A 27,626-nucleotide genomic window follows, 5' to 3' on the forward strand; every position below is an offset into this window, starting at 1 on the left:
ACAGAAAGTAACTCTGAGGAGGTGGGGAATGAATGAGATGAAACGTAAAAATGATCCCTAAGAGCAAATCAAGGGCCCAATGGAAGCTCGCTGTTACCACTGTTTTGTTATGATTATTTTTTCCTATTTGCTCCTCAAAAGCCCTGGAAAATCTCAACCCAGCATTCAGCTCTGCACAAAAGTGCCAGACCCCAAGCATGTGAGTGCAGGGAGTACTTTAGCTAGAACTAGAAAGACCAGGAAGTACCTCAACAAAGAGGTGGCATTTAAGCAGAGGCCTGAATAATGCACAAGGATGGCCTGCTGAGTTCTGAGTTCCAAAGACAGTGTCCCGGGTGGAAGGGACTGCAAGGGCAAAGGCTGGGAAGTGGGTAGGAGCTTGGCAAGTGGAAGATGGTGTAGCTGGAGGGCAGTGAGCCGGGGAACGAGGGGAGGGGAGGACGACACACAGGCAGCACAGAGGGACAGCTGCAGCAGGCCACGGTGGGGGTTTGAACTGATGCTAGTGTGATGCGCGCCCACCAGCTCTCCAACCAGCTACTAAGTCCCTGCTACATACAGGGCTGGCCCTGTTCTAGCTCTAGGGATAGAGCCACAAACAGGGATTCACAGATCCTCAACAAGCAACTGAATAACTGAGCAAGACAATGTCAGATGGCCCTGAGGGTTCTGGTGACAAGAAAACAGAGTGGGGAGATTAAAGAGGCTGGGGCAAATCCTGGAAGGCCTCTCTGAGGCAGGGCACACGACTGGAATGAAGAAACAAAAAGCAAATACACAAGACAACTCCTGACAGTGACTGGGGCTATGACAAAAGTAAAAACAGTCACACACTGCAGAGAAGCCCGAGGCCTGCTGTGTATTGACGTTAAACGCACACCACGCTCCCACACAGCACCACCACCCAATTTTGAACAGACTCACTTTTCACCAAAAAGGAAATGTCTTAGAAATATGAATTTATTGCTGTACATGGCAAGCCTGCCTTGCATGTTGTAAAGAGATGGCAACTGCCAAGATGAATCCAGTGAACTTCCTGGCTCCCAGCCTGCCCAAGGTTCCCCCTAGCAGAGGAACAGTGATTCCAAAAACATGGCACCCACTGTGCATCTGTCCCCAGGCTCTCCCTCTTTCCCCAGGCCTCAACTGGACACAGTCCTGAGACCAGGGGAACCCCAGGACTGGATTCCCCTGGGTGAGTCCCTAAGATCATCACAGGACAAGGGCTCTGCTCCCTGACGTGTCTGGAGCAATGCTACCTGGCTGGGTATGGGGGAACACATATCACACATATGTCCTCTCTGATCACCTCAAACCAGGGGAGGAAATGTAATAGTCTCATTAATCTCAAGAGATGGGAGACAAGAGCAGCGATGAGACCTGCTCAATGCCTCAGCCCTGCGAAGGTAATGGAAAGAATGCACACTGAAGTCTCCATACTGTTGTTTGAACTCTTTCCTAAGGCTCAGGCCATTCAGATGGTGCAGGGACAGAGGGAATTCTGAGACGTCCCATTTCTCTCTTGCTTATATTGCCAACAGGACAAACCCAAGGAAATGGCCTCCTTGGACCCTAGAAATTAAAGTAATGAAGAGCCCAACTAGCATTTCCTGAGCACTGCCTGGGTGCACTGTCCTGCATTCAGTGGTTTTCACTCCCTGCCCCACTCATCTCTCACCAGGACCCCAAAGAGAAGACGCTGGGATTTACCCCATTTCGCAGCAGAGGAAACTGAGGGGTTAGGACTTAGCAGACTTTTCTGCTACCAGGCAGTGGCAGAGCCTGGAGCTGAACCCAGGCCGTGGGCTCTGAAACTCGTTTTGCACACCGGCAACACACACTTGGGCTGGAAAGGTGGCTGAAGACACTATGAGGAACAGAGAGCGCCACGTCTGTGTGGGGGAGCCCCCTCCCTGGCTGCTGGCTCCGCTCACAGTCAAGTCTGCTCCCCACTCGACAGCCAGAGGAAACCTATAAAACCTGGATCAGATCCCTTCCCTCCTTGCCTACAAATCGTCCTTGGTTTCACCAACCCCAAACGAGACCCCTTTCCTCAGCCTGCCATTCCAGACCTGACTTTTGTTTCGCTACTCTGTTCCCAAAGGGAAAATGGAGATTCGCAATTCCACCCAGCTCAGCCTCACCTCCCAGCATTTTCACCTGGTGGTGCGCATGCCTGGGACACCTCTGCACCGAACATCGATTAACTGAGCTGGGAACTCTTCCACGTCAACCCTGGCCTGGATTCAGGACACTAGGCTGGGACTGACTGACCGGCCTCCACGGCCCCCAGGCTCAAAGGCAGAGTTAGGAGACGTGAAGAGACCCAGAACAACTTTCCTCTGAATGGGGGCGGCAGGAAGACGCGGCTGGAGGTCCAAAGGGTCTGAGAGGCCTTCTACTCACCAGGGCCGGGTCCGTCTGTGCCTCAGCCGCCGCCATGGGACCCTGCGCAGGAACCCGGGCCTTGAAGCGAAGGAGACCAGGGAGGGTCCCAAGGGCTCAGCTGACGCCCCTCCCCTGCCTCTCGTCCACCCTCAGCCTTGCCTGGGCGCAGGGCGGGGAGGAAGCCTCTTCCCGAGACGCTCTGCTCCCGGGCTCGAGTCGGCCTGCTGCTCGGAAGCTGCGGACAACCGGAGAACTGACGCAGGCGCAGCCGACACAACCGCCACGAGGACGCCGGCGAAAGTCTCGCCCAACGCGGGATCTCAGGCCGGCACAGTCATTGGCCCGGAGCCTCAGGCCGCAGAGCCTCCTGGGTAATATGGCTCCTGCGGCACCACCTGGTCCTCAATGGGCGCCTTTCAGGGAATTGTCCAAGGTTCAGAGGTGCCCCCGTGAGGGCCTCTGGGAAACAAAGTTCGCGGGCTCTGGGGGCGGGGCAAGGCCCATCCGCTTCTTAAATGGCCACCACCTCATTTTTGGGTTGTGTATTATGCAGCTAAGAAAAATGGTTATCTGTGTTATTTCATGTGCCCAAAGGATAAAATCCCCAAGGGACACACTAGACCATGATATCATGAAGATATAAAGTGAGTCCACTCAAAGATTCGACCTGATAGATATTATCTTGCTGCTCTTCAGTTAGAGGGAGACTGAAGCTTGGGAGTCATGCTGTGAGTCCAACACTGCTGAGGGACGACAGGTAAGACTTCATAGAGGGGAAAAGGCAGACATTATTAGGCAGCCTTGAATCACGTGGCCATGATGCTGTCTGCTTTTCCCTCAGAAGATGGCTCTGCCTCTCACTGATTGTATTTGTATCCAACCCAGCTGTTACATCAAGATAGTATTTCTTACTCCATATTCCAAGGCATGTTCACTTCTTTTTGTAGTGTGACACCTGAGATCTATTTGAAAAAGAGAGATACTACCAAATTTCATTTCCTGCTACGATATTCCCTGCAGTGGTAGAAGTGTGTAGAAACTGGCCACTTAAACTCTAAACGTTCTGGTTTTCTTTATTTCAACCTGTTTAGTCAAATAGAATAACATTTTCCAAAGGATCTGAAATTATCTCTGAAAAACATTTGTGAAAGGCAAGTGACTCCCCACCAGCTTCAGGGAGTTTACTAGCAAGATTATGCACAATTACTTCATTCGATGCATTAACCTTTATTCAATAAAAGTTCACTTAGAAGATGCCACGTTTTCATTACATAATATCTTTATTACTGGGGATCTGCATATGACTGTGGTTACATAGCTCCATGTCCTCAGATCATAATGTGGCTTCAACTCCTAATCAGCCTCACACTACAATAATCAAGATGATTCAAGGTTTTTGTCCAAGCTGGAAGATGGATTTGTCATTAACTGAGATGAGAAGAGTGGTGGAGGTGGGGTAGATGGAAGAGGTTATGAGGAAATAGTAGTCTTTTAATTTTTTTACTTTTTAAAATAAATTTATTTATTGGCTGTGTTGGGTCTTCACTGCTGTGGGAGGGCTGTCTCTAGTTGTGGCAAGCAGGGGTTACTCTTTGTTTTGGTGCATGGGCTTCTCATTGCGGTGGCTTCTCTTGTGGAGCACGGGCTCTAGGCATGCAGGCTTCAGTAGTTGTGGCTCGAGGGCTCACTTGCAGCTCGAGGACTCTAGAGCACAGGCTCAGTAGTTGTGGCGCATGGGCTTAGTTGCTCCATGGCATGTGGGATCTTGCTAGCCCAGGAATCGAACCCATGTCCCTTTCATTGGCAGGCAGATTCTTAACCACTGTGACATCAGGAAAGTCCCTCTCTTGTTTTAGAATCAATCAAACATCGAAGTGAAGCAGACTGTAGGCATTTCAATGTAGGGCTCTGTTTGTTGGTTTGTTTATTTGTTTATTGTAAAAAAAGTGAGAAGTTTTATTCTTCAATGGACTTTTTTAGAATGATCATAACTATGCAATCCAGACTCCCCAACAGAAGAAAATGTTCAGAAATAACAAAGTAAAATGTCTCATATATGGATTCCTGCAGTTACAGGTAAGTCCAATGTTTTAGAAAAAGTAAACACAGAAAGCAGTGTATCTGGGAAATATTTAAGGACTCTCTGACCTGGAGATACAAAAGGATGCTCCTTTGTCTCAAGGTGGGACAAATGTGCGGTACCATTTACATTCCAGATCTCTCAAAAGGATCAGGCTGAGGCAAATTCCAGTTGAGCCCACACCCTTCCTTAGGTTCTTTTCCTTGCCTTGTACTCTGTTATTAAACTTCTCCTGATAATTTTCCCTAAATAAACCATATGTTGGCGAACCCTATGTCAGGTTCTGCTTCTGCAAAACCCAAGCTTAGGCAGAACACATTTGGTCAAAACCTAAAATATTAATCATGTGAAGTATGTCAGTCATATCAAGTTTCTTTTCCATAAGAATATGAGTGAAGGCCAGGAAACCTGCCTTAAATGTGTAACTGCAGAATCAGACTAAAACTGGCCCTATCCTGTTTCTAACAAGATACTGAGTAATTTTTCAGACAAAAGAATAAAACCACAGGTCATGCAGCCAAACCACGTACTAAAAAGATTTCAGCCTCAAACAACACCCAGAACCAGTTTTTTTCTGGTCCCTGCCTGTAATTTTCTTCTTATATACTGTCTTTTTCTGGTTTTGGTATCAGGGCAATGATGGCAATGTAGAATAAATTTGGGAGTATTCCATTCTCTTCAATTTCTTAGAATAGTTTGAAAAGGACTTATATTAGCTCTTCTATGTTTGGTAGAATTCCCTTGTGAAGCCATTCAGTCCTGGACTTTTATTTCCTGGGATTTTTTTTTTTTTAATTCCAAAGAATGAGAATATACATATTTTTCAAGTGCACATGGAACACTCTCTAGGATACACCACATACTAGGACACAAAACAAGCCTTAACAAATTTAAGAAAGTATTTAAAGCATCTTTTTTGACCACAATGTTATAGAATTAGAAATCAATCACAGAAAGAAAAAAGAGGAAAAAAAAAGTGACTACGTGGAGACTAAACAACATGCTACTAAAAAAACAATGGGTCAATGATGAAATAAAAAGGGAAATCAGAAAATCCTTGAGACAAGTGACAATGAAAACACAGCCTTACAAAATCTATGAGATGCAGCAAAAGCAGTCCTAAGAGGGAAGTTCATAGAGATACAGGCCTACCTCAACAAACAAACAGAATCTCAAAAAAACCAAACAAACAATAAAACAACCTAACACCTAAAAGAATTAGAAAAAGTAGAACAAGAAAAATCCAAATTCAGCAGAAGGAATGAAATTATAAATATGAGAGAAAATAAATAAAACAGAGAAAACAAACTAGCAACAAAAAAAAAAAAAAAAAAGAAAGAAAGAAAGAAAGAAAGAAAAGGAAAAGAAATAAAGAAATAAAGAAAAAAAGAGAAAAGATCCATAAGACCATGAGATGGCTTTTTGAAAGGATAAACAAAATTGAAAATGTCTAGTCAGACTCACCAAGAAGAAAAGAGAGATGACCCAAATAAACAAAAGAAGATATCAGGGCTTCCCTGGTGGTGCAGTGGTTAAGAATCTGCCTGCCAATGCAGGGGACACAGGTTCAATTCCTGGGCTGGGAAAATCCCACGTGCCATGGAGCAACTAAGCTCGTGCACCTCAACTACTGAACCTGCACTCTAGAGCCCATGAGCCACAACTACTGAGCCTATGAGCCACAACTACTGAAGCCCCCAAGCCTAGAGCCTGTGCTCTGCAACAAGAGAAGCTGCCCCAATAAGAAATCGGCACACCAAAGCAAAGAGTAGCCCCTGCTCACCACAACTAGAGAAAGCCCTAGTGCAGCAATGAAGACCCAACACAGCCAAAAATAAAATAAATAAAATAAATCTTAAAAAAAAAAAAGAAATCAGAGGACAAATAACAACTGATACCACAGTGGGGGGGAAAGAAAATATTACAAACATTCACATACCAACAAACTGGACAACCTAGAAGAAATGGACAAGTTTCTAGAAACATGCAGCCTGCCAAAAATGACAAGAAGAAAGATAATTTGAACAGATCAATCACTAGAAGTGAAGTAGAATCTGTAGGGAAAAAAAAAAATTCCCTGCAAACAGAAGTACAGGACCAGATGGTTTCATGGGAGAATTCTACCAAACACACAAAGAACTTATATTGATACTTCTCAAACTCTTCCAAAAGAGTGAAGAGGAGGGAACCCTCCCAAAGTCACCGTCACCTTGATATCAAAACCAGACAAAGACAATACCAAAAAAGAAAATCCCCCAGGAAAAAATCCATAATACATCTTTGTATGCAAGAAAAATGAAGGTAAAAGGAATGCAAATGCACTTAGTTAAGAAACTCTGAAGGTAAAAGAGGAAGTTATAGAATGTTTGTGGAAAAGAAAACCTGAAGGGAGAGGGGACTTGTGTGTGGTCAGGACTAAGAATAGAATAAATTTAACCAAGTAAGTGAATTTTAATATTAAGATGGTGCAAAGACCTGAATTTGGTTTTCTCTCTGTTGAGGACAAACGTTTCTTAGAATACTGCTCAGCTATTGGGACTTCCCTGGCAGTCCAGTGGTTAAGACTTTGCCTTCCAAAGCAGTGGGTGTGGGTTTGATCCCTGGTTGGGGAGCTAAGATCCCATATGCCTCATGGCCAAACAACCAAAACAAAAAAAGCAGAAGCAATATTCTAACAAATTCAATAAAGACTTAAAAAATACATATATCTAGATATCAGATATCTAGATCAGCTATTGATAGCAGATTATAAAGCTTCTTTATCTTATAAGTAATCCATTATAACTTCCTGTATTTGCCTTTGAAATATTTTATTGTCACTTTGGAAAAGTGAATAATTAAACGTTTCACAGTGACTTATACTACTTAGTCAAGTGTTTTAAAACCTTTTTGATGTTTTTGACAAAATTCCCAAGGATCGATTTCTAATTCAAGGGCTTCCTAGGTGGCGCAGTGGTTAAGAATCCGCCTGCCAATGCAGAGGTCACGGGTTCAATCCCAGCTCCAGGAAGATCCCACATGCCGCGGAGCAACTAAGCCCGTGTGCCAAAAAAAAAATTCTAATTCAAGTTCTTTTGACTTCTAGAGGGCCCCTGAAGAATCTCAGAGCTAATTAAGATTATTTGGTATGTTAAATTACATGGGAAGCATTGCCAAATGAGTAGTGATAAACCCTACCAGGTTATAATATATAGGTAAATGTCTTTGATATAAATATTCTAGATATTATATAAAATTTCTAAAATTTGACTATGTCCTGGTACGTTAGTCGTAAATCTTGAAGTAAAAAATTCCACAAGTATAACAGAACTAGATTACAGAACCAGAAAATGAAGCAAACTAAGGGACACAGGAAATAGGCAGCAATATTGAGAGGAATCACAAGGTGATGTTAAATAACAAAAACGTGTGTCAACAGAATTTACTGTGGGAATTTGGAAGTTTGCATAAACCTGAGAGTCTGAGAACCATGACATTGCTGAGGTTAGGAATCAACTGACTCTTAATGACTTCCAGTGAGTCACAGACAATGACTGATAACTTCCCCTGATGATAGAGGTTTTGTGGAGACACAGGAAGGGTCTAATTTAAATACCACGTTCTCACTTAGTGTAGAGTGATGCAGTTCTTCTAAGACGGTGTCTGGTCCAAACTTTTTCTCTTTAAAAAAATTATAAATAGGGGACTTCCCTGGTGGTCCAGTGGTTAAGACTTTGCCTTCCAGTGCAGGGGGTACGGGTTTGATCCCTGGTCAGGGAGCTAAGATCCCACATGCCTTGTGGCTAAAACAAAACATAAAAACAGAAGAAATATTGTAACAAATTCAATAAAGACTTCAAATATGTTCCACATCAAAAGAAATCTTTTTAAAAAAATTATAAATGGGACATGTCATTGATGTGAAATCACAGTAAGGCAAAGATGATAGAGATAGATAGATGATAGATATATAGGAAGATGATACAGATAGATGATAGAAGAATGCATTTATTTTAACAGGTGAGGAACGGAAGCTGAGGCCCTAGGAGGGTAGAGAGTGTTGATTACTATGATAAAGAGAACATCCAGGTACTTGAGAGGCAATGAACAGCCTTCCACCAAGGATAAAAATTTAGAGACACATCATTAAAGTCTCCATGACACAACATGCCCCTGATCAACAGGTACCACAGACACTAAGCGTCTACTCAGAGCAGGAGCTCATCTTCTTCATCTTATTACTCACAACCTACCTAATCCTGAAGCCTCTACAGTGAACCCTGTTTATGGTCAGTGTATTTACTGAGAAGCCAGTGAGACAAGTTTCAAAACAATACAACTGAGGGGTGAGGGGAGGTGTCAGGCACTCCTGATGCACATTGATGAGGGTCAACAGGCCTCTGGTTTCCTCAGCAAATGCTTTTCCTGTTTTCATGGCTTTGTTCTTATCTGTCTATATCTGTGTATCTATAGATATAACCTATCTAAGGTTTTTCCTCTTTTATTGTCCTAAACTTAGGAAGTGAAATTTAAGAGCAGTTAATCTTAGGTTTCCTGAGGTAAATGTTTTCTAAGAATCAGATACCTGAAAAGAAGAGATGCTTACCAAATGTGCACTTGTTCCCAGAACAAGGACTGCCATGGCAGCATCTGTGAGTCTGCAATGGGGACATATAAGCCTGAGATAAATGTTTAGAACCCCATGATGTCACCTGCTCCTTGGAAGTGATTGCCACATCAACTGTAAGTATACTGACAATGTCTGTATAGGGAAAGGAGAGAAACTCTGAAAAACATTTGGGACTGTGTAACTATCAAGAGCTATTAAAAGTGCTTAATGAAACAGATATCAGGGCTTCCCTGGTGGTCCAGGGGTTAACATTCCACACTTGCACTGCAAGGAGAGCAAGTTCAATCCATGGTCAGGGAATCCCACATGCTACGCAGCCAAAAAAATAAAAAAACAAAAAACAAAACACAAACCTTGAGATCTAATAAGAGAAGGAAGCCAATAAAACAACTATTGGGACTTTTTAGTTGATGAAAAGGCTTTCTGCAAAGTATTTCTTCCCATAACTCAGAGCATTAAGTGTAGTGAAATTGAAGGAAAAGGCAGTGTAAGGTTAGAAAGTATACCCACAGCTGTGCAAATGAATGTTAAATGTGCATTGTCATTTTGTTATGTATTTCAAGACATAGCTATGTACCATAGGTGTTTCAGACATGTTTCTAGGAATATGGAATATATCAGCACACAACATGTAAATACGTATTTCCTTACTGGAACTTACTCTGTATTTGATAGAAACATACAATAAGCAGTTCAAATATTAAGTTGCTTTAGGATAAAAGAAGGCGATGGATCCTTAAGGAAGTAAGAAGGGCAGAAAATGTGTGATGAAAAAATAGTTTACGATGAATCCAGACACTAAACTGAGTGTCTGTATTTGGACATATAGTGAAGATAAAAACTGAGGACATATTTTAGGTGGTTAATTTCTTCCTTTCCAATTGCTACATATTATTTTGCCTTTTTCCCCCCTTATTGAATGAAATTGGAACTCCAGGATGATACTGAATAAGAGGACAATGAGCCGCTGTCCTCCTTTTATTCTAATGGGACTATTTTAATAATGGTTCAAACGTACAGTATTTCTAATTGCCCTTTGTAAATATTATTTATAAAGTTAAGAAGGATCACTACTAGGGAGTTCCATGATGGCCTAGCAGTTAGGATTCTGAGCTTTTGCTGCCATGGCCTGGGTTCAATGCCTGGTTGGGGAACTAAGATCCCATAAGCCACTCAAAAAAAAAAAAAAAGAAAAAAAAAAGAAAAAAAGAAAGAAAGATCACTTCTATCCTTAGTTTTTTATCTCTAAGTGAAATAGGTATGAACAATTCACAAATTGAAGTTTTTTTTTAAAAACTCCCTTTCACAATATCATCAGATGTAGAAACTACCTGGAGATGTTTAAGACCTACAAGCAGAAAACTAAAAAACACTGCTAAGAAAAGTTAAGATCTAAATAAAAGATCTATCAAGTTTATACATTGGGGCACAGTATTTCTCTCTAAATTGAAGATTAAATGCAATCCTAAACAAAATTCTAGTAGGATTTTTTGTGATGTACAAATTGAAAAGTGGATTCAAAGCTTCATACTGAGGAATTCCCTGGTGATCCAGTGGTTAGGACTCTGAGCTTCCACTGCAGGAGGCATGAATTCCATCCCTGGTAGGGAAATTAAGATCCTGTATGACACAGTACGGCCAAAACAACAACAGAAAAACCCACAAAAAAACAGTCTTTCTCTGGAAAAGCAACTAAAATGAGCAGACCAGGTCTGGGAGAATATTCGTAAATATTTCCATTAGAGGACCTTAATCCATGAAGAAACATCAAAACTCAATAATTAAGATAACAAATTATATGAACAAAAATTTCAGAAAAGAAATACGGTTGTCTGATTCACTTTGCTGTACACCTGCAACACAATATTGTAAATTAACTATACTCCAATAAAAATTATAAAAAAAGAAAGAGTTGGAAATTAACACATGGAAAACCACTCACATTGTGTCAATAGGGAAATGCTAATTAAGATCACTAGATACACCTATGACATCACTGAAATTAGAAACCCTGAACATACCAAGTGATGATAAGAATGTAAAGAACAGGAACTCAGGTTCTGGTGCTTCTCATGAGACTATAAAAAGATAAGATACTACCATTATAGAAAACACTGACTGGCCCCATTATAGGGTATACATCTACCTACTCTATGACACAGGAATTGTGCTGCTAGATATTAACTCAAGTGAAGGAAAGCGTAAGTCCAAAAGGCATTTCCCCAGTGTGAACTTTGTTTTTTATGTGCTTGGAGCTGCCTACAAAGAACTACACTCATAAGGCTTTTCTCTAGTGTGGATTCTCTGATGGACAACAAGACTTCTTCTGTAGACAAAGACTTCTCCACATTCATTGCACATATAAGGCCTTTCTCCAGTGTGGATTCTCTGGTGGACAACAAGACTTGTTTTGTAAGTGAAGGGCTTCCCACATTCACTGCATTTAAAAGGCTTTATTCCAGTGTGGACTTTTTGGTGCTGAACAAGTGTATACTTGCGCATGAAGGCTTTCTCACATTCATTACACTTATAGGGTCTTTCTCCAGTGTGGATTCTCTGGTGCTCATCAAATTTAACTTTGCCTTTGAGAGTTTTCCCACATACGCTGCACTCATAACGCCTTCGTGCAATGTGAACATTCTCATGTCTATTCAGGGCAAAGCTGCTTGTAAAGATTTTCCCACATTTGTTACACCCATAAGCCTTTTCTAAAGTATGAATTCTCTTATGGACAATAAGACTTCCTTTGTAGATATAGGCTTTCCCACATTCACTGCACATATAAGGCTTTTCTCCAGTGTGGATTCGCTGGTGATAAAGAAGCCTTTTCTTGAAGACGAAGGACTTTCCACATTTGCTACACCCATAAGGCCTTTCTCCAGTGTGGATCCTCTGGTGTACAAGAAGGTTATTTTTGTAAAGGAAGCGCTTCCCACATTCACCGCACTTATGAGGATATTCTCCAGTGTGGATTTTTTGATGCTGAACAAGTGAATCCTTGCGAAGGAAGGTTTTCCCACATTCATTACACTCATAGGGTCTTTTTCCAGTGTGGATTCTCTGGTGCTCAACAAGTTTATATTTGTGGGCAAAGACTTTCCCACAATTAGAGCACTCATGAGGCCTTTCTCCTGTGTGAACCTTCCTATGGTGAATAAGACTGGAGCTGTGTCTAAAGAACTTCCTGCAGTCACTACACTCATAAGGTTTTTCTCCAGTGTGAACTCTCAGGTGCTCCGTGAATTTATACTTCTTACTGAAGGCTTTGCCACATTCGCTGCACTCGTAATGCCCTTGCCCAGGGTGAGAGAACTCCCTGCTCTGTCTGCTTCTACGTGTATGCTCTCTATTGTGGGAGGGCTGGTGCTGGGGAAAGCCCAGGCTGCCTAGGAAATCCTTCTCAACCTCTCTGCATGTGAACATAATCTCAGCCAGGTACGAAACATCTTTCTCTACCAGGGTACTTGTACTGGAAGTCAGAGTCTTCAGGATACATGGCTCTGGCTTTGGACTCCTGTCTTCTGTTACTTGTTCTACGGAAACACATTGTTCAGAAATGGCTTCCCCAGCTTCTACTCCGTGCCAACAACCTGAAAGGAAAACAAAAAAATACTGATAAAGTGTATGGAGACTTTTGTGGGACAGGAACCCATTACAGCTTTTTGTATGACACATCAGAGAATAAGTCCATGGTGTAGTATTCAAAACGAGGGAGGAAGACAGGTGGCAGAAGGGGCTGTTGTGAGTACCAGACCTCTGATAGTCACAGAATAGGGGGAGATCTCATAAACAGCAAGAAAACAGGATGCCAGCATATGCTGCTGTGTAGCAGTAGAGGCCTGGAACAACCCACTCCCTGGCCAATGGTGTTCAGCAGGATTTTTTGGTGGTGACAAGTGTACTGTGTAGAATGTGTGTCCCACTCCAGGAAAATGCATTCACACCATTCACATCTGACTACCCAGAGTCAAAGAACTATATAGTACTTGCACCTCCATGATACATTAAGGACAGACTGCAGGACAACATTGCAGGGAGAGAGAGGGAAGGAGAAATGTGGATGATGCTGAGGCAGAAAACAGCCATGAGTAAGAACACATGGTAGATACGAAAAGGAGGCAAAGTGTCAAAACGGGGAAGAACAATAAAATGAGGCACAGCCATGATGAGTTTAAGACTAAAACAGGCACGGAGAAGAACATTTCCCTGTAGGATTAGGACTCACTGGTGATATAATGCCTTCCTACAGCCCCTACTCATCAGGACCAGGATCCAATTAACCTTCTTCCTAGGACTAGAGAGCTGTCCACCTTGTCAGGCACGCAGGGCTGCCTCCACCCCTCAGCTCAGGCTGGGTGACTATGAAGTCTACCAGATCAACGACCTAAGGGGAAATAGGGCAGTTATGAGAAAGACACTGGCCCACAGTGAACTAAACAATAACAGATTTCAAGAAAAATATTTATTAGTAGAAATGCTTGAGGAGAGTCTTGAAAAAATAATCTAGTGTTGACCACAGATGCTGACCATGTAAGTGTCAGTAACTCCTGTGACAGGCAATGCACAGAAAAGGATGAGGCAGAACCCTGACAGAGACCTTCCACACAGCTGAACAGTCAACACACCAAGCGGTGGCAAAGCTAAGTAGCATCAGTCAGGTAGGCGTCAAGCCTCTGAGACCAAAGCCTTCTGTGGAAGGCTTCAGGGCACATGGTACAGGGCTGACCACACACAGGGTGGGGAAATGCAGCTCAAAGGCTGGGGAATCAGGAAGTAAGCAGTGTCCAAGGTCCAGGCTGGGAAGGAAGGAGGGAGCCATGCAGAGAGAAGGGCAGAGTCCAGTGCAGGGCGACGGTGGGAACATGGGTCCTTACCCAGGGAGGCTACGAGTGACAGGTTCTCCAGCATCACGTCACAGTACAGGAGTCTCTGAGCATCGTTAAGGAGCCCCCACTCCTCCTGGGAGAAGGACACAGCCACATCCTCAAAGATCACATGGCCCTGTCGTGAGGGGGACAGATGAGTTCACAGCAGCCTCTGTCACCAGGACCCCCGGGTCATGGCCACCCACCCCAGTGACGCAGCTCAGAGGAGTCACCAGGTCCTGATGCCACAGGAACTGCTAGCATTACGTCATTCAGTTACAACAGAGAGGAAGACAGGTAGTCTCCCAGACGCTCTGGGGCTGCCAAACAGACCCCGGGCCACTGTTCTGAGTCAGCTCTCCTGGGGTCACATGGATCACACCAGACACAATGACCCATGTGCTCAGCCTCGTGAGTAAACCCTGGGGATGAGGGCGCTGAGTCCATCCTCACACTCCCTCCTTCTCCATCGCCCAGCCCTGAAGGGTTACAGCTCCCTCACAGGCCTGACCATGACCCCCACCCCTCCCCCACCCCCACCCCCTCCGCCCCAGGCCTTCAGCATCTCACTGTGTTCCCCATGTGCCACCCAGCACGCGGCAACCAGGCAAACAGCACCAGCACATGGTGCTTCCCCAGGCCTCTGCAGGACCCAGCACTGCTTTCCATCCTGCTACCTGGCCCTGCTCCCCATTCCCACGTCTGCACCCAGACCTTGTGTGGCAGTTGGATGCCCGGAGCCCTCTTCCTCCTCAGTGTTGCACCTGCTGACCCCACACCACTCACTGCTTCCTCTCTCTGCTCTTCTCATTCCAAGCCCAGCCCCTCACCCACCACAGCCCAAGACCCTGTCCCAGCTGCACTCAACCTCCCTCAGCTGGTCTCTCATCCTATCTCACACGCTTCAGGCTTCAACCACAGTTATCACAAAATTCTGAGCCTGTGAAGGGGATAAAAGTCCCCAGGTCTTACGTTACTGTCATCTGACCTCCATTCCTGCCTTTCCTCTCAATCTACAGCTTATCTGCCCCTAAGGATCCTATGCCAACACCAGAACCTCCACCTGAGGCCACTGCCACCCACCACAGTCATGGTCACTGCACTGCTTCATCTGTCTTAGTGATGACAGCCACCCCATTCAGGTGCCCAGGGAGGTGAACCAGTCCTCAGAGAACACCTCCCCACCCTATAACCTTCATGGCACCAATACATGACCTGAGGGTCTTGAGTCCAACATGGTTCACACGCCACCACCTGCTTAGGAGTATCGGCAAACCTGAAACCCCCTTCCCTGATCTCCAGGTGTTTCTAGTTGCCCAGCTGACACCTCCCATGAGACACTTCTGCAATATCTCAGACTCAGCATGAGCACGTGGAACTCTGGACAGTCCTTCTGTTCATTACTCCTACTTCTGACTTCCCATCTCAGGCATGGCGTCCCCACCAGCACCTAACGGCAAACATGCTGTGGTCATGTCAGACTACACTCTCTCGCCCTGTACAGTAGAACATCATCCAGCTCCTCAGGCTGCCATCCCAGGAATGACTCCTTCCCTCAGGCTTTATCAGCCCACCTCATGGGTCCTGCAGTTGCCTCAACACTCCCCACTCAGTCTCATCTCCAGGCACATGGACAGGCTGGGTCCTGTGCCCAAGGACACTTCACCACTTGACCTTCTCCACTGCACACATGGGGACACCTCAGTACAACTTCACGGATCTGGTGCCTGAGGTGACCCCAGGGCACAGAACTAAGGACCAAAAATCCAGGACAACACTTTTTCCTACATCTGTGTGTCAGGACTGTGGTAGGGATGACAACTAGGTAAGTACTGGGGCTTCCTCCACTTACCTGTCCAGGGACCACTGACATTGCTGCTACCATGGGAACCTGTTAAAAGAGGGAGAATCTAAGACAAACGTGATCACGGTGAGGATGTAAAGGCTAAGCTGTTTCTTCCCTTCCTTTTCCTGGAGATGAGTGATCTCAGGCTGATCTGTGACCTCAGATCCTCAGTCTTCAGAGCTATAACTTGACAACTCTATGGCTCTGAACAAAGACTCAACCACCCCAAGACTCACTGTCTTTATGTATAAAACGGCAATATTTATGGTGCCTATCTCATGATGTTACTATAGACATCAAATGCATTAGTGTGTGTGTGATGCTAAGACTGAGCTATTACAGAACACAGGATTAACGTGTATAAATGTTTTTAAAAACTCGGTAGTTCTTACATGTCTTTCAAGTCACTGTATAAATGTGACATTTAATCAATACTTTGAGTTTTCTGTGATTCCCTATCTGACACCAAATATATGATGTCTCTTCTACCACCAATGATCTGATTCTATGATACCAACTGGGTGCCCTACATTTAGTCGTATTCTGACACTACCTGAGGTTTAAAGGTTTAAGGGCTCAGTCCCACAAGACTGCCCTCTTTAGAAAGGCCAGTTCCAATCTGTGGTCCCCAGGCTAACGGTACTTCTGTCCCACTTGGCTACAAATTCAGGGTTTCCCACGAACCCTTTCTAAGTTATGATAATTTGCTAAGGACCCACAAAAATTAGAAAAACAGTTTTCTTACTTTTTCTGGTTTATTACAATGGATACAACTTAGGAACAGCCCAATGGAAGACATGTCTAGGTCTGGAGGGCGTGGGGGTGGAGGACAGCAGGGGGTTTCCAGGCTCTTTCAGTACCTGCCACCCTTCCAGCACTTCCATCATTTCAGTGTGTTCACCAATCTGAAGGAATCTTCAGTTTCATTCTTCAGCAGTTTTTATACCTAATCTCTAGTTTCCTTCTGATCCTTGGGAGGCCCCAGGGTGGAGGGGGGTTTAAACTTCTAATTGCTTGGTTCTTCTGGTGACCAGTCCCATCCTGAGGCTACCTAGGGGCCCCACCCTCAGTCACCTCATCATAATAAACTCCTGTGTGACAAATGGGGCTGGTTGTGAATAACAAGAAAAGTCCTAACTCCCAGGAAATTCCAAGGGGTTCAGAGCTCTATATGAAGAGCCCAAGACAAAAGCTAAATTTACATATATGTTTTCATTTATTATTATTATATACATATATTGTCATTTTAAGCAGTTATTACTTGCTTACACAAGATTAACTTGTTAAATCTATTTATTTTTAACTTTGTAGTCTCCTGGGAGACCTGAGGCACCTGTGCCCTTGGCTGGGCCTGGGCTTGACTCACTGGTCAGCATGGCCCACTTTTTGCTGGCTCAAAAAGGAGTGCACAATCGGCTAAGTGTTCAGAGCAGTGAATCTACACAACCTCACATCTCCTTCTCCATCTCCAAACCAGGCAAGGCTCCTTACTCCTTATACCCTTGCTTCCCCAGAAAGCCCTGGAAAATCCCACCCACTCTGCCCTGCCCTGCCCTGCCCTATCCTGCCGCCCCAGCTCTCTCTTCTTTCATCTCAGGTCCCCTTTCACAGAAAAGTGACAAGACTTTCCCTCCTAAATTTGAGACCCAGACTTGGCCGGAGTCCAGGACTTAGTCTGTCACCACATGGACATCACTGAGCCAGCGACCTCCTCCCTCAATCCCAGACTACAGATTCCAGCAGCTCCTATGTTACTTCAACCTGGAATCTCAGAAACAGCATGTCCTGAATCCAACTTTGAATCTCTCCCAACTCTGACTTCTCACATCAGTTGCTGGTCTCAAGTCTTCCAGATGCTCAGCCAAAAGAAAACCTTTATTGTCCTTTACTCTGTCTTTAGCTCAGAGCCACGTTCACTGAACCAGGAAATCCTACCAATCATCTTTAAGGTTTATTGGGAATCTAATACTTATATTCCTTTGTGAAAAATTAATACACAGACACCTCAATTAGAGCTGGCATATCAGAAGGGGGAGCTCTCACTGACCTGAGACAATAATGGAATCCAAAAGGGTGAAGACTCTTCTTTCCTGGAAATGACTCAGCCAATGAAAACCCATCAACTCTTCAGGAAAAAAAAAAAAGCCATGGACTTTTTGGTGGCTACAGGCCTTCTAACTTCCTTCTTTAATCTCTATAAAAGTGATAGCTCGCCATGGCTGCACACCTCATTTGGAATTCCCTTATGATCCCTGGATTAAAAAAAAAATCTTTGCAGGAGAAATAGGGGGCAGCCTATTTGTTTCAGGTCAGCAATTTCCATAATCACCATTCTGGTCCAGAAACCACCTTACTCTGTGGAGTAGAATGCACTAGGCTTTCCCAGGTCTCCCTGCCTCCACCCTCATCACCCCTTCCCCAGTCTGCTCTCTCTTGAGCAGCCTTCAGATCGTCGCCCTGATTTATTCACAACCCTCCATGGCTCCCAGAACGCTGACTGTTGGCCCAGCTGACCCAGACTGTTAACTCCTCCTTAAATGCCTGTCCCTGCAGAAGGGACTGGTACCCGAGGTTTCCCGCATGCTCTGGCTCCTGCGAATCTCCAGGATTTGCACGTGCTGGGCCCACGGCCTTTAACACTCTCCGCACTTCACCACACAGCCTGTCAGAAATGGGGCCACCACACACGCACACCGAAAGTTCTGGAGACACGGGCCTGAACCGCAGTGCCCTGAGTAGGAGACCCTCACTAGGGGCTTGAGGATTTGGGTCAGGATCTGGGGGGCGGAACAGTCACCTGGGCCGGGTCCTGTAGCGCGTCGGTTGCAATAGGACCCTGCGGGCGCAGCGGTGTCAGGAGACGCGTGGGATAACGGCGGAGACCTCGGCCGAGAATCCCGGAAGCGGGTTCCGCAACCCGCTCCCTCCAGGGCCGTGTGGACGGCGCCCCCTCGGGCTCTTTTCAGTTTCTCTAAGCTCGACTCCACCCAGTGACCCAGAATCTTGGGTCCCGCAGATGCAGTAAAAGCCGCCAAATAACCTTCCTCAGAAAGACGCCGGAAGTCCCGCCCCACCTACTTCACAATCCCGGAAGAGCCTCAGTTTGGGGCCTTCATTGGAGAGGAGAACAAGGCCTGTCCGCGGAGCGTCTTCTGGGTAATGTGGTTCCCCTCGCTCCACCGATTGCGGTGCGGAAGAAACCCTCCCCCAACCTCCCGGCGCTAATGGGCCAAGTCCGTGCGGGAAGAACAACTTAGAAACACATCAAAGTAGACCCATCGAAGCCTGCATGTATAATCTTTCAAAAATTCTAATTTAACTCTCATTTCTCAACATAAAAGTTTATTCAAAATTAGGGAAAAAAGCGTTCCAGTTGTTAAAACAGAGTAGCCAGAGTCCTTACGTGTTTTTGTTTATGAAAATTTTGGAAGTATTTTCAAGCAGGGAAAATCAAGTTAATAAGATTTTGGAATAAAAAAGGGAATTATGTGCAATAAGTATCTTAATTATTAGCTAAAAAATATGAAATTAGATAACAGAACTGTATGGTGGATACTGTCAACCTAAATAAACCTGAGAGACAATAATCAAGCACAACACATTTACTTGGGATCAAAGAACTGCCATTCGGGGCACACATTAAAGTAGCAACAAAAAAGGTGTCCGGCTAGGGAATAAAAGTCAGGAGCTTTTAAAGGCAAAGAGATTTGCTGACAAGTTGCAGGTGTTCTTGCAGAGTTCTTGAAATATTTGCAGGTTGGCCCAGATCAAAAGTTCATGGTTTCACAAGATGGGGAGGTGCAGGAGTTCCACTAATTAATAGCCTCCCAGCTCCAGGTTAAAATCCCTTGACATAAGTGACTCCATTTTATTTCAAATTTCCCAACATTATTAATTTGGTATTCATATTTGTACAGATTTATATGTTCTGCCTTGCAGGAATTCTCAGAGCAAATATAAAAACTATCACAGCATATGCACAAACTATATGATAATAGCACACTTTCTTTAAAAAAAAAACAAAAATTGGAATGACAAGGAAACACAAGAAGATACTGAGGTATCTATAAATTTTTAAAGACAATATATAAATAATAAATTCAGTGAGTACTGGAAATTAACGAAAGATTTAAAATCTGAAAAGGTAAAATTTTTGTATGCCACTTGAGATTAGAATTACAAAAAGCAAACAACATTAAAAAAAATCTTATTTTCCATTAGGAAAAGGAAACCAATCAGATTGATGGGATTAAGGAAGTCTGACATTACCAAGTGCTGGTAATACTAGAGAAATTAGTAAATATCAGAAACCGTCATTGGGTATCTATTAAAATTATTTTGCAGAAGTGTTTGGTATTACACAATTACTTTAAACCTCTGTCCCTTCATGCAAAAAATAATGTCTATTGATATGTGCACTGCGTAAAGCAGTGTATCAAATAGAAAACATGTCTGATGTTTCTAAGGAGCATTGCTTTACCTGCCAAAAGCATGAAAAAAATAAACAAGAGAAAAATTTCAAGAATCGAATATAAAATTGAATTTTAAAAATTCTGAACATATAAATCCATTCAAATATGAAGAAATTTTTGATACATATGTTAAAAGAAAATTTCACAGACTTTAATTTGGGGATATAGTTTGCTTTTATGCAGTGATTCATGACTGGGAAGCAGTCCAGTCAAGAGAATAGAGAGAATCTCCAAAGAGCTATTCAGAATGTACAGACTATGTAGATAAAAATACTTGAGAACAAGGAATTCGTACTAGGCAATAACTGATTGGTCATAGCAGGGTTAACTTTCTTTTTATGGGGCACAGGGAAGTTTTGGAGCAAGACTGTGAAAAACAAGCTAAGCAGGCATATATTTTTTTAAAGTGTACAATTTGATATTTTATTCTTATTAGTAATGTATATATGGCAATCCCAATCTCCCAATTAATCCCCCCCCCCTTCCCCACTTGGTGTCCATATGTTTGTTCTCTACATTTGGTCTCTATTTCTGCCTTGCAAACCGATTGACTTGTGCCATTTTTCTATATTCCGCATATGTGTGTTAATATACGATATTTGTTTTTCTCTTTCTGACTCATTTCACTCCAAGCAGGCATATTTTGATTAGCTGGTCTTAGGTTTCCACTCATGAAAAAGCCAGATATTTACAAGAAACTGAAATCGAGAGAAGTTTCAGCACCCGGATTTGGGTCTGAGCTGAGACACTGTGTCTTGGACTAGTTTACATATTTTAACACATGATGGGGGAAAAAAGTAAAATCACAAACATTATATTGTTTTTTGGCTTTTATGAATAAAGCTACTGTTACTGTGAATATTTCCACTGAAACATTTCTGAGTCATAAGATTTAATTTTTCTTAGGGATATAGCTACAAGTGAGATTACCGTGTCATATAAGTGTATATATATAGCATTACAAGAATATTTTCTAAAGTTATTTATCAATTTATATTCCCTTAAGAAATATATGAGTTGTAGCTGTTTCATCTCTACATTAACATGATACTGTCAGTGCTTGAATTTTAGTCATTCCAGTGAGTGTGTAGTAGTCCCTTACTGTGGCTTTATTTGTTTTTTTGTTTGTTTTTTTGGCACACGGGCTTAGTTGCTTCGTGGCATGTGGGATCTTCCTGGAGCAGGGATTGAACCTGTGTGCCCTGCATTGGCAGGCGGATTCTTAACCACTGTGCCACCAGGGAAGTCCTTATAGTAAATTTTTAAATAAGAAAAAACAGATTTTTTAATTTGTTGTTTTCAAAAAATGTTTTGTCTATTCTAGCTTCCTTGCATTACATAATAATTGGAGAATCAGCTTATCAATTTCTACAAAAAGAGATTCCTGGGATTTTTAATGGATAGTGTGTTTGTAAGAAAAATAAGAGCACTGTCCTGGCGGCACAGTGGTTAAGAATCTGCCTGCCAATTTAGGGAAAACAGGTTTGATCCCTAGTCTGGGAAGATCCCACATGCCGTGGAGAACCTAAGCCCGGGCACCATAACTACTGAGCCTGTGCTCTAGAGCCCACGAGCCACAACTACTGAAGCCTGTGCACCAAGAGCCTGTGCTCCTCAACAAGAGAAGCCACCGCAGTGAGAAGCCTGTGGACCGTGACAAAGAGTAGCCCCCAATCACCACAAGTAGAGAAAGCCTGCGCAAAGCAACGAAGACCCAACACAGCCAATAAAATAAATAAGTTAATTAATTTTTAAAAATCTGATAAATACATTTAACATTTCCAATAAAATACTTGTATTCATAAAACTAGTACAGGCTAAAGTATTATTATTATTTCTTTGCTATTTTGTATAGCTTGTGGGATCTTAATTTCTCGACCAGGGATTGAACCCAGGTCCTTGGCAGTGAAAGTGCTGAGTCCTAACCACTGGACCACGAGGGAATTCCCTGATACAGGCTAAATTTAGATACCAATGAAGGAATAGGCAAAACAACTACAATGAAAAAAATCAGGAAAGTGAGTGACTCAGAGACTCACAGAATTGGGCAAGTGGGCATTTTTCTGCATCATAGAATTGTTCTATACCTAGATTGGGAAGTTTTCTCATGGATAAATGCATATCAGTCATCAAATTGTACAGTGGATGTTTGTGTATTCCCCTGAAATAAACTTTACATTACAAAAGCTTAAAACACCTCCTGAGCTTTAGTTAATGGTTTGGATCTTGCCATGGCATGGGTAGTGTCTGTGAACCTAAATGCAGAGTTGTCAAAGAAGGCATGGCAGCAGCAGTTCACCCTTGTCTTCGAGCACATCCAACATCCAGTTCTTGATTTCTCAATACCTTTCTCTACCAGAGAGAAAATCTCCTTGGAGAAAAAACTGATTCCTGGCAGGAAAGGAAATTTGCAGGATGACTGTAATATCTTTCGTACCAGAGCTAAGTGCACAAAATGTGATGTGACATCAAAATGGGACAAACCAGCCAGCATGAAGGAATTCCTTAAGGACTGAAATCTGGGAACTTTTGAGATTTAAAACAAGACAGTGCTGGATTCTAACTCACTTAAATATTTAAGAATCTACTGATACAAATTAATTTTAAAAAATGAACAGACAACTCATTGGGAAAGCTGACTTCCAAAGTAGAATGCCAGCTAATAAAGATGGGAAATTGATGGAGTCTGAAAATCATCAATGGTGGCTACAACTATGGGGGAAATACAGATGTGGAGCAGTACATTTATATAGTTTCAAAATATCTGCTGATATTGACTGAAATAGTAATTTTTTAAAGTTACACAAACTTAAAGAAGTGACTAAAATTAATATCAACATTGGTAAGCATGGACATCACATGCCTCCTGATAGGAAGTACTGTGAAAGATAAAATATCACTTCTGTGGTTTCTCTGTAAAATAATGCAGAGGTGAAATACAATCATTAGGAAACATCAGAGAAGCAGAAGGAAATTTTACAAAATAAATGACCTGTGTTTGTCCAAACAGTCAAGTCCAAGGAACTCAATGAAAGGCTGATGAACTGTTTCATTAAAGGAGTGTAGAGAGGAATGATAACTAAATGCAACACACAATTCTGGATTTGGTCACAGACCAGGAAAAATACCAAGGGACAATATCGAGATGAATGATGACATTGGAATATGGACTGTGGATTAAATAATAGTACTAGAATTCCCCAGTGGTCCAGTGGTTAGAACTCCGACCTTCCACTGCAGTGGGCATGAGTTCCATCCCTGGTCAGGGAACTAAGATCCTGCAAGCTGGGCAGCGTGGCCAAAAAAAAAAAAAAGTAAAAAATGGTATTTTACCAACATTGAACTTCCTGATTATGATGATACTCTAATATAAAATGTGCTTTAGGAAACATGCAGTGAAGTATTTGCATAAACTCAAATTGCTCAGAAATACACATGTATGTATGTGGAGAGAGAAAATGATAAAGAAAAAGGTGCAGGGGCTTCCCTGGCGGTCCAGTGGTTAAGACTCCGAGCCTCCACTGCAGGGGGCATGGGTTTGATCCCTGGTTGGGGAACTAAGATCCCACATCATGCTACATGGCATGGCAGGAAAAAAAAAAAAAGTGCAAAACAAACATTTGCTTAATATGAGTAAAATTCATACAAGAATATCCTGTGTAATTCTTGCAAATTTTCTATAAGTTTGAAACTACTGGATTGACCAAAAAGTGTACAGAAAAAGCTGAAAGAATTTTGCCAACCCAATATATGAAAAATTTAAAAAAACAAAAATCAATATGTTTTACTACCTCATAGAAAATACCTATCATATAATCAACTCAAAAGTTGCATAATGTATAACTTGATGCTATTTTACCCATTCTTGGTGGGTTTTTTTTTTTTTTGAATGGATTCCTTAAACATCTACAAAAAAATTCTACAACATTAGCCATACATATGATCTGTTATTAAATATTTCCCCCAAGATCAGGGGTAAAAGAGAAATGATTGGTATCTCCTCTGTCATTCAACATTATTCCACATGGACTATTTAATTCTGTATGGCAAGAAAAAACATATACATGTGCATTAGAAAGAAGAAATAAACTGTCTTCTCTTACCTCCTTAAAACACATGCTAGTTCCTTAAAAAACTACAAATAGAACTACCATATGATCCAGTAATCCCACTACTGGGCATATACCCAAAGAAAACCATAATCCCAAAAGAAACTTGTACCATAATGTTTATTGCAGCACTATTTACAATAGCCAGGACATGGAAGCAACCTAAATGCCCATCAACAAATGAATGGATAAAGAAGATGTGGCATATATACACAATGGAATATTACTCAGCTATAAAAAGGGATGAGATGGAGCTATATGTAATGAGGTGGATAGAACTACAATCTGTCATACAGAGTGAAGTAAGCCAGAAAGAGAAGGACAAATATTGTATGCTAACTCACATATACGGAATCTAAAAATGGTACTGATGAACTCAGTGACAAGAACAAGGACGCAGATACAGAGATTGGACTGGAGAACCCGAGGTATGGGAGGGGGCGGGGGGTGAAGGGGAAACTGAGACGAAGCGAGAGAGTAGCACAGACATACATATACTACCAACTGTAAAATAGATAGTCAGTGGGAAGTTGTTGTATAACAAAGGGAGTCCAACTCGAGGATGGAAGATGCCTTAGAGGACTGGGGCGGGGAGGGTGGGGGGGACTCGAGGAGGGGGGAGTCAAGGAAGGGAGGGAATACAGGGATATGTGCATAAAAACAGATGATTGAACTTGGTGTACCCCCCAAAAAATAAAAAATTAAAATAAAATAAAATAAAATTCATCCAATAAAAAACAAAACAAAACAAAACAAAAAAAACACATGCTAGAATATCATCTTCCATCTCAGTCCTAATGTGAACAGTCTATTAATGTTGTAACTCGTCCCTGCCCCCATGTTTTTTGTTTTTTGTTTTTAATTTTTGCTGGAGTATAGTTGATTTACAATGTTGTGTTAGTTCCAGGTATACAGCAAAGTAAATCAGTTATACCACTGTATATCCACTCTTTTTTTTTTTTTTTAAAGATTCTTTTCCCACGTAGGCTATTACAGAGCATAGAGTTCCCTGTGCTATACAGCAGGTTCTTACTGTTCTTTATTTTATATATAGTAATGTATATATGTCAATCCCAATCTCCCAATTTATCCCTCCTCCCCCCTCACCCCCTGGTAACCATAAGTGTGTTTTCTACATCTGTGACTCTACTTCTGTTTTGTAAATAAGTTAATTTGTACCCCCCTTTTACTTAGATTCCACATATAAGTGATATCATATGATATTTGTCTTTCTCTGTCTCATTTACTTTACTCAGTATGACAATCTCTGGGTCCATCCATGTTGCTGCAAATGGCATTATTTCGTTCCTTTTTATGGCTGAGTAATATTCCATTGTATCCATGTGTCAGATCTTCTTTGTCCATTCCTCTGCTGATGGACATTTAGGTGGCTTCCATGTCCTGGCTGTTGTAAATAGTGCTGCTGTCACCATTGGCCCCATGTTTTTCTTTACCCATGTCCTGCTCTTTTCTCTTTTCCAGACCCATCACCTTCCAACATACTATGTAACAGTAACTTAGGAACACTGCTAACTGACTGTTTTGCTCAACCAGAATGTAAGCTTTATGAGGGCAAAACCATTTCAAGTTTTGTGCATGTGCATCGCATATACCGAGAAAAGTGTCAGACCCACATAAGATATACAATAAATTACTTCTGTGAGCACTCAATAAATAATGTCACATTAGCTTTTTTATCCACTTGTACCACTCTGCTACTCATCATAACTTTACTAATTCACTGACCTCCCTTCAGCTTCAGTACCCTGAATGCTGTCATGAATGGGAAAGAACCCTATTTTGGAGACAAAATCTTCAAGGTGATGAAGAATCCAGCACAGTCACGCGCTCAGCTCCCTTCTCTTTCAGATTTCAGTGCTGCTCACCTACACTAGACAGGAAGCTCAGGGGCAGGGCCCATTTCTGTCACCCAAGCACCTCCCTCCCCAGCGTGCCCACAACACAGTGAGGGGTTCTGTAGACGAAGGGTGGAGGTCTCACAAGATGCCTGCCCATTACAGCAGCAAGTATACAGTAAGTCCTTGAGTTGAGCACCTGAGGGATGAATGTATGGAAAGAGCTGGGAGTTGAGGGAACAAACTCTAGGATTTCCTTCATCCAATAGAAAACACATCACTCCTGCGTTGGGGCAAACTTGGGGGCCAGGTCCCAGGCATGGAAAGAAGCACCCTTTGATGAGCACCAAAATGTTTGCAGCAGGGTTTCTCCAACTCTCCGGAATCCACAAGTACAGCCACAGCTATAATTCATTCCACCCTCCAGAGAGAGGATGGAGGAGGGCAGGGTCTTCAGGAGTCAACTCTTTCCCAAAGAACAGAAAACTATGCACTCTCCCAAAAGCAAACAGAAATAGAGCTCTTATATATACGTATTTTTTCCTTTATGGTGTATTACAGGATATTGAATATTTTCCCTGTGCTACACAATAGGACCTTATTTACCTATTCTACATATAATAGTTTACATCTGCTAATTCCAAACTCCCAATCCATGCCTCCCCCACCCCTTCTCCCCCTTGACAACAAGTCTGTTCTTACTGAACTCTTAGAAGCTCAACAAGAAGTGGTCATACTATGTGCCCCACAAAAAAGGTGCATGCTCACTATGAAAATGCGAGGTGTGTATGCAGCCTTTTAATAGGTTCTAAAGAAGGCCCCCAGGTAAGGAAAATGATCATTTTATATTTTTCTATACAGCACATTTTTTAACCTGAGTTAATACTGATTATCTTGTGTAGCTTGAAAACTAGTCTCAAAGGAAAAGAAAAAAAATGTCAGGACAAATTTCATGTACTCGTATCCCATGCCAGTACAAGAGAATAAGTTCACGGTGGCAACTGTGAGATCCACACAAACATGACACCTGTGTGTATTCATTTGGACTCACCTGTTAAAGTCCCTGGCACTTTATTTTGTGTAAAAAAAAAAAAACAAAAAACCAAAAAACCCACAAAAAACAAAAATGAAACAAAACAAAAAAACCCAAAAAACTTCACACAGACATTTATAAGATCAGACAGAAGAATCCTTCTCCTTTACCTTGAATTCAACTGGGATGTGTTTTATTTTACTGGTTTTAGCCATAATCCAACCACTAGAAAGCTGCAGAGAGGAATGTGGAAATGTCCAGTCCTCTCCATGGGATTAGAGAGGCTGAAACAGCAGAGACAGGAAAGAGCTAGGACTCACCTTAGAAGGCCACAGCCATATAGGATGATCACCTTACTGTCAAGAGAC

At 42.6% G+C, this 27,626-nt stretch overlaps 1 protein-coding gene across 3 annotated transcripts; it reads right to left on the bottom strand.

Moving 5' to 3' along the window:
• Positions 1-3,607: 3,607 nt before the first annotated feature.
• LOC130843064 (zinc finger protein 17-like) lies at positions 3,608-18,837 on the bottom strand. 3 transcript variants are annotated; one of them, XM_057719730.1, is made up of 5 exons: positions 18,586-18,837; positions 17,836-17,913; positions 15,795-15,833; positions 13,952-14,078; positions 3,608-12,667 (listed from the first exon to the last, which is right to left on the bottom strand). In XM_057719730.1, the coding sequence occupies exons 3-5, from the start codon at positions 15,825-15,827 to the stop codon at positions 11,337-11,339; spliced, it is 1,491 nt and encodes a 496-aa protein (XP_057575713.1). In that variant the 5' UTR covers positions 15,828-15,833; positions 17,836-17,913; positions 18,586-18,837; the 3' UTR covers positions 3,608-11,336. The 3 variants fall into 3 exon arrangements, with proteins under 3 accessions (XP_057575713.1, XP_057575712.1, XP_057575711.1); XM_057719729.1 differs by having other exon boundaries at positions 17,836-18,040; XM_057719728.1 differs by lacking the exon at positions 17,836-17,913.
• Positions 18,838-27,626: the final 8,789 nt, after the last annotated feature.

This window comes from Hippopotamus amphibius, unplaced genomic scaffold (assembly GCF_030028045.1).
Source record: "Hippopotamus amphibius kiboko isolate mHipAmp2 unplaced genomic scaffold, mHipAmp2.hap2 H_1, whole genome shotgun sequence".
Taxonomy (NCBI): Eukaryota; Metazoa; Chordata; class Mammalia; order Artiodactyla; family Hippopotamidae; genus Hippopotamus; species Hippopotamus amphibius.

Excerpts from the sequence above, each read along its gene's own strand:
- LOC130843064 (XM_057719728.1), bottom strand. The coding sequence starts at position 15,827 with ATGGTAGCAGCAATGTCAGTGGTCCCTGGACAG. Across the intron at positions 14,079-15,794 it reads TGTCAGTGGTCCCTGGACAG|GGCCATGTGATCTTTGAGGA; the intron begins GTAAGTGGAGGA and ends CCCTCACGACAG. Across the intron at positions 12,668-13,951 it reads GTCACTCGTAGCCTCCCTGG|GTTGTTGGCACGGAGTAGAA; the intron begins GTAAGGACCCAT and ends TTTTCCTTTCAG.